This window comes from Branchiostoma lanceolatum, chromosome 5 (assembly GCF_035083965.1).
Source record: "Branchiostoma lanceolatum isolate klBraLanc5 chromosome 5, klBraLanc5.hap2, whole genome shotgun sequence".
NCBI classification, from domain to species: Eukaryota; Metazoa; Chordata; class Leptocardii; order Amphioxiformes; family Branchiostomatidae; genus Branchiostoma; species Branchiostoma lanceolatum.
The window spans coordinates 914,795-927,880 of record NC_089726.1 but is presented as its reverse complement, the minus strand read 5'-3'; the positions used below and the strand labels follow the sequence as shown (position 1 = coordinate 927,880).

Sequence of the window (13,086 nt, the reverse complement as noted above, 5' to 3'; positions counted from 1 at the left end):
TTTGGAAGCCATTAGCTACTTTTTACTGATATGAAAACTTCAACTTGGTTATTTCCAATCCTTCTCTGATAGTGTGATTATTTCACGGCTGCTGAACAGTTTTAGCCCATGTGATCACGCTAACATGATGATCCTGGCTGGGTTTGTTCTAATGGAATACTGTAAACTAAGGCAGAAATGTTGGCGGTGGTTTTATGTTTGCAGTTTTCGCGGCGACCGTGAACTTAAAAGTTAAGGCCATCGCAAACATTTTTGTCCGATACTGTAGCAGTATGTGACTATAGCGCTGCCGGGAACTAAAACCACTGCGAACACTCCATTTTGTCCCTACTGCAAAATAAAAACCACGCACACTTAAGTGCATTTACAGTATTCATCTGCCAATCTGCTTACAGCCAGCCTCATTCCGCTCCATTTGAATTCTGTATTGACCTTTCCATACGGGTGCACTTCAGCAGATTGGCAATCAGCATTCCGTGTGGGCGATGGGGTCGTTCACATGCTATGCAAATCAGGTCCGGGTGAACGGTTTTATTTTGGTGTGTGCAGGTGTATTCTGTAAAATGTAATATCTGGAGATTTCACTGCTGCCAACTTGCTTCTAGCTACCTGCAATATTGTATGGAGACTGACAGAAATTGATGTGCTATTTAATCAATTACCAAATTCTGTGTTTATGTCTGAATTGGTTTGTACACTTTAAAATGTGGCTGACTTGCTTTTTTCTTGCTTGAAGATATCTTTTAACCCACATTATAAGACAGTAACATTTTTGTCAAGTCTTCATCTAATATATCTGTTTTCAAAATATTCGTTGGTTCTAATGATTTCAGAAAGTTTTTTCATGACAAGCACTGGCAAACGTAAACATTTCTACCCCTATTTTTCCGTAGATTCCCCTGAACAGTATTTCTAACCCTACAGCATCATCATAGATTCTGTGGTAGATTATTGTCTACAGTTTAAGTTTCAGGTGTTTTTCCAACCCCTGGTTGATCCTCAGTCCCACTGCAGACTTCTCCATATCATAATCGCCATATCTGTTCCCCTGTGGGCCCTGATGGTGGTTTTAATCATGTCTATTATCTATCCGGGTCAGCGCTGTGCTGGCGGGAGCATAACAACATCGGGCAAACAACCGATAAATAATAATCACATTCATGAATAAAAGCGTTTATGAATAATAACGTTTCGAATAATAGCAGATGCTGTCTGAAATGTCTGTTTCAAAATTTTTTATCCAGTTGCTTGAGTAACTATTTTTAGCGTATCTTATTACCTGGATGTCTAACCTTCATCATCATTTGAATAATAACATTTACTCTTTTTCTTACTGCTGGTTTGCAGCAAATGAATTTTAGATTCTGTTCATTGCAATAATTCAAAGCCCGTTAGTACAGGTTTTATAGGTAGTATTCTGGGTGTGGAATTTTTCACCAGCTTCCAAACAGCACCTCATGGCCTGTCCCTTATGTCCCTTATAAATGATAATTCTATGAATATTAAGGTTTAATCTTATCCTGCTTGAGCTAAGCAAATACTATATAAATTTATAGCCCATTTATATCGTATTCCGAAGCCTTCAGCAGAAATAAAACCCTTTTTTATGACAGCACTGAGAAGGAAATACTCCCTTGAAGCCCTCATGGCTCATCCCTTATAATCATATCCCTTATAAATATGGCTGGGAATGAATCAAATGATGTGTGCATGAAAGGCTTACCGTGTAGGGTGCAGCAGTTGTCGTCAATTGCTCCGATCAATTTCCGCTCGCCCGTGAATCCTTGTGAGAATGATGATAAGCTGATTCAGAGGGGCGGCGTCACGTTTATACCTGTGAGAATGATGATGAGCAGATGTGGAATAGTGGCATCACGTTTATAAGTTTGAGAAAAGCTGGCGCTTCATTTTGTAAAGAGATGACCTCTCGCCGCACCTGTGGAAATCAATCGGCTTCTTCTGTCGGTGAGTCGGAAAAGGTAACCGTGGCGATGGGGCCGTGAGGGGGAAGCGATACGGTTGTAAGGAGCGAGTGCTATCCATCATCGCTAATGTATTTGTCGTTGGGGGAAATTATGGGCGGGAGCGTAACGTGAGAACGCGCCAGGGCGTCACGACGGTACCCGGCAGTGGGGAGACAAGAGGGATAAACGGGTGTGTGGGAGGAGAGGTAATAACTGAGATGTGAAGGGAGATTCTAGGCAGGATTCATCTTGTTGTTTCTAGAAAAATCATATTATGTACTGATGTCTGTAGGTCTAGTAGCTGTAGGATGAAATACTAGATGAGCGGATGTGTGGGAGGAAAGGTAATAATGTTGCTGGGATGGGAGATTCTGGGTGGGATTTCTCATACTGTTTCTGGAGCAGTCATACTATAGTATGTACAGTACAGGTGTTTCGAGCACTAGCAGCAGTGGTATGAGATACTAGATGAATGGATGTGTGGGAGGAAAGGTAATGATGGTCTTGGATGGGAGATTCTGGGTGGGATTCGTCCTGTTGTCATATTGTGTACAGGCAGCACTAGGAGCAGTGGTATGAGATACTAGATGAACGGATGTGTGGGAGTAAAGGTAATAATGAAGCTGGAATGGGAGAATCTGAGCGGGATTTATCTTGTTGTTCCTAGAAAAATCATATTATGTACTAATGTCTGTAGGTCTAGTAGCTGTAGGATGAAATGCTAGATGTGTGGGAGGAGAGGTAACAATGTTGCTGGGATGGGAGATTCTGGGTGGGATTCGTCATATTGTTTCTGGAGCAGTCAGTATGTTGTTTGATGAGGTGTGATATACTGAATGATATCAGATGGTGTTTTCTTGTTGTTTTTTTGTGTTATTTGCTGAGGTTTGATCCTGACTTTGTCTTCTGTGTTGTTTAATGAGGTTTGATATACTGATGGTGTTTTCTTGTTTGTTTGTTTGTTTGTTTGTTAAAGTTTGATCCTGATGTTGTTTTCTGTGTTGCCTCTGCAGCCCCCGACCAGCGCTAGAGGGGAGTGACACTGTAGTCCAGGCTGAGTTAGTAGAGGGGACGTCCGCACAGGGTACGACCTCGCCTTCGTCGAACTTTGACCGCGAGTTCAAGGGTCAGGAGCGTAAGAAGTCGCTGAAGCGTATCCAGCAGGAGGAGGATGCGATCAAGCGGTCGCGTTCCGTCGGGAGCGAGTACGAACTGTCGATCGACCTTCAGCACAAGCAGATCGAGCTGCTAGAGCGGAAGTACGGCGGGCACTTCATCGCGAACCGCGCCGCCCGCGTGGTCCAGCGGGCCTTCCGACACTACTGCATGACGCGGAACTTCCAGAAGCTGCGGAATGCGCAGCTCGAGAACCGGATGTCTCGGCGAATCGACTGGCAGACACTCCGGCTCTCCACCATCGAGGTGGACGACGACGTAGGATCCTCGCTAGGACGGGGGGTTAAAGGTCACGGCGCCGGTTCGCGGTCCATGACGATGCCGTCGGTGGCTGAGATTCGAGAGACTTCGTTACTGGACATGCCCGAGGAGCACATGACTCTGACGAACGTGCTCGGGGGGGCGGCGGGGTCGCGGAGCCGCACTTCGAGCGGGAGCATGTCGCGGCAGGACAGTTATCGCCTGGCCGTGCACCCGGACTCGGACCTGAGCCAGGAGGCGACGCCCGAACACGGCCTGTACGGCGCCCGCGAGATGCAGGACCAGAGGGCGCTCATCGACGCGGACTACGAGATGACGCTGTATGTGGAGCAGCAGAAACAGAAAGTAAACAACTGTTGTTGTTTTTCTAAATATCTTATTAACAGTCATATACATTTGAGGATTGGGCAAAAAGCATAGTGAAACCCTCTCCTTAGATTAATAAAATAAAATATTAGAATAAAACAAGAAGCAGATTGAAGCAGCCAAAGCAGAAAGTAAACAACTCTTTGCCCAAGTACCTGTAATATTCGATAACTACAGTAACTGTACATTTCAAAAATATATTCTTTATAATCTATATGCATTATTAACTTACATCGATTTGAAGAAAATGTTTAAAATTTAGTGTTAGGGTTAGGGCTAGTCTGTAATGTATAAATCTCTATCCCCCAGGCTGCAGACGGGCACAGCGGGGATTCTGGGATCCGCATGAGCCGCAGTAGCGACGAGGGAAGCGGGTCTGACAGCACGGCCTCCCGAAGCAGCCGTGACCTCAGCGATCTCGGGGAGGTGTCGCACGAAGCCGAAAGACGAGTAGAGATGCGCCCGGTACAACATTTTAGAACATCTGCGATTGTTTCATAACTTTGATATAATGTTTATGTGTCAAATACTGTAACAGTTGTACTTGTTATGATTATGAGTCCCACAAATCTTGGTGCCAAACTGCAATTCAGTCTGTCAAACTGTCATTGAGTTGTCAAACTGCAATTTGTTTATTCAGTTTAGTAAAGAAATGTATGAAATAAAAGCAAAGTGCAGGAGGAGGGAAGAATCCCACCTTCTCCTCTTAAATCATCGATAACTGATGACTGCAGTCTGTCAAACTGCAATCTATTCTGTTGAAATGCAACACCAAATCTTGATGTGAATTTTGTCTCATAACTAAACTATTTATTCATCTATCTTAAACTACAAAACAAGGCAATATCAAAACAAGATATACAAAAATGGAATTTCTGCTGCAGTACCAAGGTCACATACCAGGGGGCCCAAAATCGACCTTGAATTTCAGCTTCACAACACCTGCCCACATACCAAATATCACTGTAATCCATCAAGAGGTTCTTGAGTTATTCTGACTACAATAGTACGGAAACACAAACAGACACACACACACACCCAAAACTATATCTCCATTTTTCATGGAGATAACAATAAACAAGGCAATACAATACCTGACGTTCTCCTGCAGGTACCCAGCGTGGTGGTGGACATGACCAGCCCGGCCGCCCGGATGTCGCCCGACGCGGCGCTGATGCGGCGGGGGTCTCCGCAGAGCGGGCGACGGAGCGGGACTCCGGAAGCCTCGCCGGTCTGTATCTGCATCTGTATCTGTATCTAATATATAGTTTATAGCTGGTATATTACCCTTCGGCATTACACACCAGCTTCTCAGGCATGCAGCGCGGCAGCAGCTGGTTATATTACACTGAACGGCCTGTCACACCTAACCTTTGCACATCTGACTGTAGGTGTTGTTTAAAGCTATTTAGTGAGGATGTTCCTACAGTACTTGATGACAAGTTCCATTCTACTATGGTTTTTGGAAAATACAAATTTTTGAACACATTAATCCTTGGTTGATAACTCTGGTACTTAAAGGCATGACTATTTCAATCTATTCCTTTTCTGAGCTGGTATTAGATACTTAATATCAGTTGGTACATAAACAAGGTTATTGATATTTTTCTTCTGTCTGGCAGGTCTGGAAGCACAAGCAGCTTGGGCGCGTGGCGAACGGCGCGGGGCGGTCCGCGGGCTCGGACGTGTCGGACGGAGACAACGACAGCCAGGGCAGCAGCTCGAACACGCCCGACAACATGAGCCTCTCGAGCGAGACCATCAGTCTGAGCGGGTCCAGCTCGATCCACGGCGTGTACAAGGGCATGTCGCGCGACTCCGCCGTCTTCACGCCCATCAACGACGTGCAGAGGAAGAGGCAGTACAGAATAGGCCTCAACCTCTTCAACAAGTAAGGGTTGCTGTTTTATTTTCTGCCAATAGCTAGTACTACAAGCATGTATCTTGTATGTAGATGAATGTACTGCAATACAGAATAGTCCCCAACTTTTTCAACAAGTAAGGAGGATTGGACTCTTTATTTTCTGCTTAAAATCATAGCTTCAAGTCAGAGAACAAAATCATATAGAATATTGATCATCCTCTTCACAGTCAAATTCATCTTTAAAAGTTACAAGGGAAATATAAGAATGGCATTATATTTATAATCATATTGTAGAGGGAACTGTGCTTTTTCAAATTTCTTGTGAAACCAATCAATCTGTACAACCAGTAACAGGTGTGAATTGAGATCTATTGTTAAGTGGAACATTTGTTTATAAATTTGAAAATTGATGTGTTTTCAGTGGCATGCGCATCCAACTTTCTCATCAACACAAAACCGGGCGTCTTGCAGCAAACTACTCAAGCCGTGGGCAGGTTTTCTCGAGTTATTCTTAAGACTTCTGTCTTGTCTTGTAGGAAACCGGAGAAAGGCATCTCGTACCTTGTGGATAAAGGCTTCTTGCAGCACCTTGAAGTGTTCTTAAGATTTCTGTCTTGTCTCCTTAGGAAACTGGAGAAAGGCATCTCGTACCACGTGGATAAAGGCTTCCTGCAGCACACCTTGAGATATTCTTAAGATCTCTGTCTTGTCTTGTAGGAAACCGGAGAAAGGCATCTCGTACCTCGTGGATAAAGGCTTCCTGCAGCACAGCTTGAGATGTTCTTAAGATCCCTGTCTTGTCTTGTAGGAAACCGGAGAAAGGCATCTCGTACCTCGTGGATAAAGGCTTCCTGCAGCACACCTTGAAGTGTTCTTAAGATCTCTGTCTTGTCTCCTTAGGAAACCGGAGAAAGGCATCTCGTACCTCGTGGATAAAGGCTTCCTGCAGCACACCCCTCAGGCGGTGGCGAAGTTCCTGCTGAGCAGACGAGGCCTCAGCAGACAGATGATCGGGGAGTACCTCGGGAACTGTCAGAAGGACTTCAACAGAGACGTACTGGAGTGAGTAGTAACTTCTGTTTCATTGAAAACTGTGATCTAGAAAGAAATTGTATGACCAAAAACAGTGACGAGCAATGACCAATTGTACAAGTAGTCTATCTACATGGTAGGACAAGACTAATCTAGATTGTTGAAGCTTAAGATTGGTTACCATTGTGCTTTCACGGCAGATTTAGAGTACAGTTCTGTCCTACCGTGGACGTGTTGGAATGAGTAGTCTTCATTTCTGTTTTTTTCAATACTTTTTCAACTTAGGCAGACACAAACATTGGAACATAGAAAAAAAGCTACTTAAAAACCAAGACAACGAAAGATTTGATCAATCTTACTTAACATCTGAAGAATCTGTTTACTGGTAAGGTTGTTGAAAGATTCCCAGTTGCTCATAACGAATCAGGATACAAAAGAAAAATACTTAAACTTAACAAATCCAAGTTGACTGACTTCTTGTATGTAGTTAACTGTTGTTGAAAATGGTGTACTACTTTCCTCTATATTATGGTATCTTAATTTTCTGTCATGGTATAAATTAATGTTGAACACCTGTTGTTTTATGTTCTTTCACCAAATTGATGAAATTTCCCATTGTGCGTTGAAAGCCGGTCTGTCCCAAGGTCTCCCCACTTTTCAGGCCATTTTCCGCCTGCCAAGTTCAAATGTGCAATTTGGAGAGGAGCGAGGTTTCCCATCAGACCCAATAACGGGCAATCTCGCGGGTAATGCCCTGGTCCAGGCTGGGTAATGGGAGGGTCTGCCTGGGAGCTGTTTGGGTTTGGGGCACTTTGTTCTCAGACACTCTGACTACCCGCCTGCAGCCTACCATTTGTAGAAAATTGTAGAGATTGCAGAAAAACATTATATAACGTTACACTATTTGCAATTTGACTTGAGACTAGAAGAAAACACTAAAATCATCCACATCATTCAACCTGAACTACGCAGTATGACGAAGAAGCTAGAAAAATGTCCCCAGCCTCTACCTGACTGTCCAGCCCATGACATTTCTAAACCCAAACACAGGAGACAAGGCTACTAACAGAACTCAGACAAATCCTTAAAACTGCCATGATTTCTAACCTCCTGACGTCTCCTGTCCACAAATGAATTAAACCCCTGATTGCAAAATGTCTGAAGCCCCTCCCTGACTGCGTAGCCCATTACTTTCAAATTGTTAAACCCACACACAGGAGACAAGACAAAAAAACCCCTCTAAGAATGAACAAAAACTTAAACAACCAGTTGTAACCTCTTGACGTATGTCCACAAATAAACTAAACCCCGGAAACACCTCATCCTGGCCGGCAGCAGGTTGGGGTTATTTTGGTGAGCCGTGAGTTGATGGATCGTCCCAAACCCAGGATGGAGAATTGATCCGATCATACAGCCATCAGATCGGACCGGTCCCAGGTGCAAATAAACCTCTCAATATCAGCAGCAAATTACTCGCCTTTCATGGGTCTCCCTGAACACGCTGGGATGGGACTACTGCTACTCAGGGCTGTGAAAGGGCAGATCTCTGGTAGAGGGCAGGGAAACTTCTGTAGGGGGGATTTCGAAGGACGAGGTTTGAGAAGGAAGACAGTAATGGCACGTTTTTCTCAGCCTGAGGCCCCAGTAACCGGAGGTCTTTCTAACAATAAACAATAAGAGAAATGGAGCTCTGTTCTGCCCGCCTGGACCCGGATGATGTCGAACTGTTGTTTGTTTGTTTGTTTGTTTACTGATGTTTGTTTGTTTACTTGTTTACCCCAGCTGTGTAGTGGATGAGATGGACTTTGCTGACCTGGAACTGGATGAGGCTCTGCGGAAGTTCCAGTCCCAGATCAGAGTTCAGGGCGAGGCCCAGAAGGTCGAGAGACTCATCGAGGTCAGTTCTCGTCTTAACAACTTGTCAAGACTTTACAATAGTCCGTCTCGACCTAGTACTTGTAGTCAGCTACTGGTATATCAAGAATCATGAAGATCCATCTGTCTGTTAGAGTAGCTGTAGTTTCTTAGGGTTTAGGAAAGTGCTTTTAGAGCCCATCCCAACTTCAGCTTGGAAATTGTGTTTTAAAGTCTCATTTAAGCACATCTGAAGACTTCACAATCATCTGTCTACCTTCATGTAGCAACCTGCCAATATGTTTTAAGTTACTGGTTTTCCTTAAGGTTAAAGAGTTTCAAAGTATTCTTCACATGTCTTTAGAGCATGGTAACCACAGTTGGAAAATTGTGTTTAACAGTCTAAAGCCCAGACCCTTCTTTTTGTCATTATCAAACATCAGTTTTCCTAATGCATTTAGATTTTCTATATTTTACAATTATGAGGATTTTCTCCATCAAAGAGATATCCAGATGTGTTTTATATTGTGACATACCTATGAAGTGTCAGATGGGATGCTTTTGAGGAGAGCAACATCTCGAGCATGCTAAAGAACCTTTATCTTCCCACTTATCAAGATGTGTAGGGGGTCCATCCTAGTGTGAGTGGATCAAATCTTAGCCTTGTTTCTGGGTTGACATCTTGAAAAGGTGATGGCCACCTGTTATGTCAATCCTTTCAAAAACATGGTAAATCTCAATGATCAAATGAATTTTCTCTCTCCAGGCGTTTTCTCAGAGATACTGCATCTGCAACCCCAGCGTGGTTCACCAGTTTAACCTTTATCACACTGAAGTAGCCGTTTGGCACCCCATTCTCTATAAGTTACAGAGTTAGGCAGCAGGGAGAAGGTTAACCACCCAGATTGATGTGTTCTGCTTGTATATTCCAGGCGTTTTCTCAGAGATATTGCATCTGCAACCCCAGCGTGGTTCACCAGTTTAACCACCCCGACACCATCTTAATCAACATACCCTCCTCTCCAAGTGTTTTCTCTGAGATGTTTACATGTATGTTTTACCCCCCCCCAGGCGTTTTCTCAGAGATATTGCATCTGCAACCCCAGCGTGGTTCACCAGTTTAACCACCCCGACACCATCTTAATCAACATACCCTCCTCTCCAAGTGTTTTCTCTGAGATGTTTACACATATGTTTTACCCCCCCCCCCCCCAGGCGTTTTCTCAGAGATATTGCATCTGCAACCCCAGCGTGGTTCACCAGTTTAACCACCCCGACACCATCTTCATCCTGGCCTTCGCCATCATCATGCTCAACACCGACCTGCACAACCCCAACATCAAACGGGAGCGCAAGATGAAGCAGGACAACTTCGTCGAGAATCTTAAAGGTACCATTTCTTAGGATTATGTGGACAACAGGAGAACTCTGTCAAGATTCAGTTTTAAAATTTCTTAGAAATCCCTGTACTCTGCCATCTTCACTTTCAACATTTCTGTAAGTTAAAAAAACATGGACATTAGGTTTAGACTCAATTATAGAGCAGATCTTTGTCAAGAGACATGATGTAAACTTTGTTCACAACTGCCAACGTTTGCCAAGCTCTTCTCAGCTATGAAGGTATGTTTAATGAGTGCCTCCAATAAGATATGAAGATTTAAAAGAATCTGCCCAGATCATCTCAGAAGGATATGAGAACTTAAACAATTGTGCCAAAAAATGTTCCAGGCAGCAACATGATTCTGAGTATGATGCATGGTCAGTAATAGTTAAACTTGATAAACCAATCACAAGTGCAAGAAAAGGGTGTACATGTATATAGGCAACACTTCAAACATCGGCACCTTCAGAGCTCTGCAGAACCCTTAAGCCTCCTCAGACTTTAATCAGGGCCGAGTGTGCTAAGAGGTCACCTGGAGGCAAAGGGCCCAATTCCTCTCCTGACCCGCCTGAACCTGTGAAGGCAGGTACACGATGAGGTGTGCAGCTTTATCGACCCGCAGGGGGGGGATCGAACCATGCCAATCATTGGTGATAGATGCTGCGCTCTGGTTGGTCCAGCTAAGTTTGATTGACAGGTGATTGACAGGTGTTGTCATGGTGATATGGGAGACTTGAACCAGTGGCATGTCAGTCTAATGGACTCTCTATGTCAGATGTGATTGGTGAAAATGGTGCTGTACTCTGAGTCTGACATCTGCATCATGGTTGGTTGAGTGAGATTTGATTGACAGGTGATTGACAGGAGTTGTCATGGTGATATGGGAGACTTGAACCAGAGGCATGTCAGTCAAAGGACTCTCTATGTCAGATGTGATTGGTGCAATGGTGCTGTACTCTGAGTCTGACATCTGCGTCATGGTTGGTTGAATTAGATTTGATTGACAGGTGATTGACAGGCGTTGTCATGGTGATATGGGAGACTTGAAGCAGAGGCATGTCAGTCTAATGGAGTGGCCTCTCCACGTTAGATGTGATTGGTGCTGTACTTTGACATCTGCGTCATGGTTGGTTTGACTGACAGCTGTTGCCATGGTGATTTGGCAGACTATAGGCATGGCACATTATGAGTTAGCTCGACTGTTCATTGCAAAAAGAGCAGGGAATTTTACCTGTATACCAGTATATTGAACCTATATCCACGTCACCACCAGAATAAGCAAACTTTCCTCTTATGACAAGTGAAAAAATACTGACTTTCTGACAGTGTATAGTTCTCATAGAAGACTGTGTGTTTTGTATTTCAACTGTACAACCGGTACAGAATTGTTTCAAATGCAAACTTGAAACATTGCAAAAACCTCCTTTCCCCTTCTACCGCAATATCAATCAAGTCCGACATGAAAATAAATGAATTTACAGTTCCTGTAGTTCTTTAGAGCCCTGTGAGAAGGGGAGGGGGGCAGCTCCCATTCCGTATGCAGACAGTGTAGCCATTGCATGATGGATACCTGAATCAATGATGCAGCTCTGGTCATGGATTTTTCTGCCATCTTCACAAAGATGGAGAGAGAGAGATGAGGACAACTGAAGGAGACATTATTGGGGAGTGTAACGGGCCGGCAGGGGTCGATACGCCATCGGTTCAGACATGACTGAGATACATGCAGTTCTGCCATGGGAATACAGATGGAGTGAGTGAGTGTCATTAAATGAATGAGGGAAGGAGGGAGGAAGGGAGGAGGACTACGAAGTGAGTGGTGGAGAGAGGGAGGGAGGGAGGAGGACTACGAAATGAGTGGTGGAGAGAGGGAGGGAGGGAGGAGGACTACGAAGTGAGTGGTGGAGAGAGGGAGGAAGGGAGGAGGACTACGAAGTAAGTGATGGAGAGAGAGAGTGAGGGAGTGAGTGACTGACTGAGTAAGACTGTCGTGTTGAGGTCACCTGTCTGGTTAGCACCAAATAACAGCCGCTCCAAATCCTTGCGATCTAACCCCACCAATTGTAAGCTCCTTGCAATTCAGCCCCTGGCTGCAAAGAGAGAGTAGTCGGCCCACCCAATATGCAATATACAACATAGCTGGCATCTGACCTTTGCCCTGTGTTTCTAGGAATCTGACCTTTGCCCTGTGTTTCTAGGAATCTGACCTTTGCCCTGTGTTGCTAGGAATCTGACATTTGCCCTGTGTTGCTAGGTGTCTGACCTTTGCCCTGTGTTGCTAGGAATCTGACATTTGCCCTATGTTGCTGGGAATCTGACCTTTGCCCTGTGTTGCTAGGTGTCTGATCTTTGCCCTGTGTTGCTAGGAATCTGACCTTTGCCCTGTGTTGCTAGGCGTCTGACCTTTGCGGTGTGTTGTTAGGAATCTGACCTTTGCCCTGTGTTGCTAGACATCTGACCTTTGCCCTGTGTTGCTAGGCGTCTGACCTTTGCCCTGTGTTGCTAGGTGTCTGCCCTTTGCCCTGTGTTGCTAGGCATCTGACCTTTGCCCTGTGTTGCTAGGCGTCTGACCTTAGCCGTGTGTTGTTAGGAATCTGACCTTTGCCCTGTGTTGCTAGGCGTGGACGCGGGCGGAGACATCCCGCGGGAGATCCTGGTGGGGATCTACGAGAGGATATCCAAGACTGAGCTGAAGACGGGTCCGGATCACGTGACCCAGGTGGCTAAGGTGGAGAAGAACATCGTGGGAAACAAACCGGTAAGGAGGATGCTGACGCATCGTCGTTGTTCTTGTTGTTGTAGTCGTTGTTTCGGAGGTTAACGATATTGTATTGTTTGTAGTTAAGAGTTCTGTCGTGTGTGTGTGTCATGTGTTTGATAACATCAGAAGTTATGAATGCGTTTTTGTGATACGTGTTTATACTGTTTGTAAATACATGTATGGCAGAAGTCTACAAAAGATTTCAAACTGGTTACATTGGCCACAAATATGAATTGAAATCTTTGTATCATAGCAATTCTCAAACACTCTAAAATGGATGTTGTTTCGTTTTTCATCCACATCATTTTTATACCAAGAAGTACAAATTCAACAAGAAACAATCTTGGTGGCCACACCATTTTAATTTCTTGGTTAACGGAATTTTTTTTTTAAATGCTAGATTGGAAAATCAACAGGAAAACAGGAT

The 13,086-nt window shown here is 44.4% G+C and overlaps 1 protein-coding gene across 1 annotated transcript in view; it reads left to right on the top strand.

Annotated features, from left to right (window-relative positions):
* Nucleotides 1–13,086, top strand: part of LOC136434331 (IQ motif and SEC7 domain-containing protein 1-like) — a 131,449-nt gene that overhangs the window by 106,510 nt on the left and 11,853 nt on the right. Inside the window, exons 2-9 of the mRNA XM_066427107.1 lie at nt 2,978–3,746; nt 4,077–4,232; nt 4,879–4,998; nt 5,390–5,658; nt 6,532–6,693; nt 8,446–8,560; nt 9,733–9,907; nt 12,517–12,656. Coding sequence (XP_066283204.1) covers nt 2,978–3,746; nt 4,077–4,232; nt 4,879–4,998; nt 5,390–5,658; nt 6,532–6,693; nt 8,446–8,560; nt 9,733–9,907; nt 12,517–12,656 — 1,906 coding nt within the window. The remainder of the gene's footprint in view (nt 1–2,977; nt 3,747–4,076; nt 4,233–4,878; nt 4,999–5,389; nt 5,659–6,531; nt 6,694–8,445; nt 8,561–9,732; nt 9,908–12,516; nt 12,657–13,086) is intronic.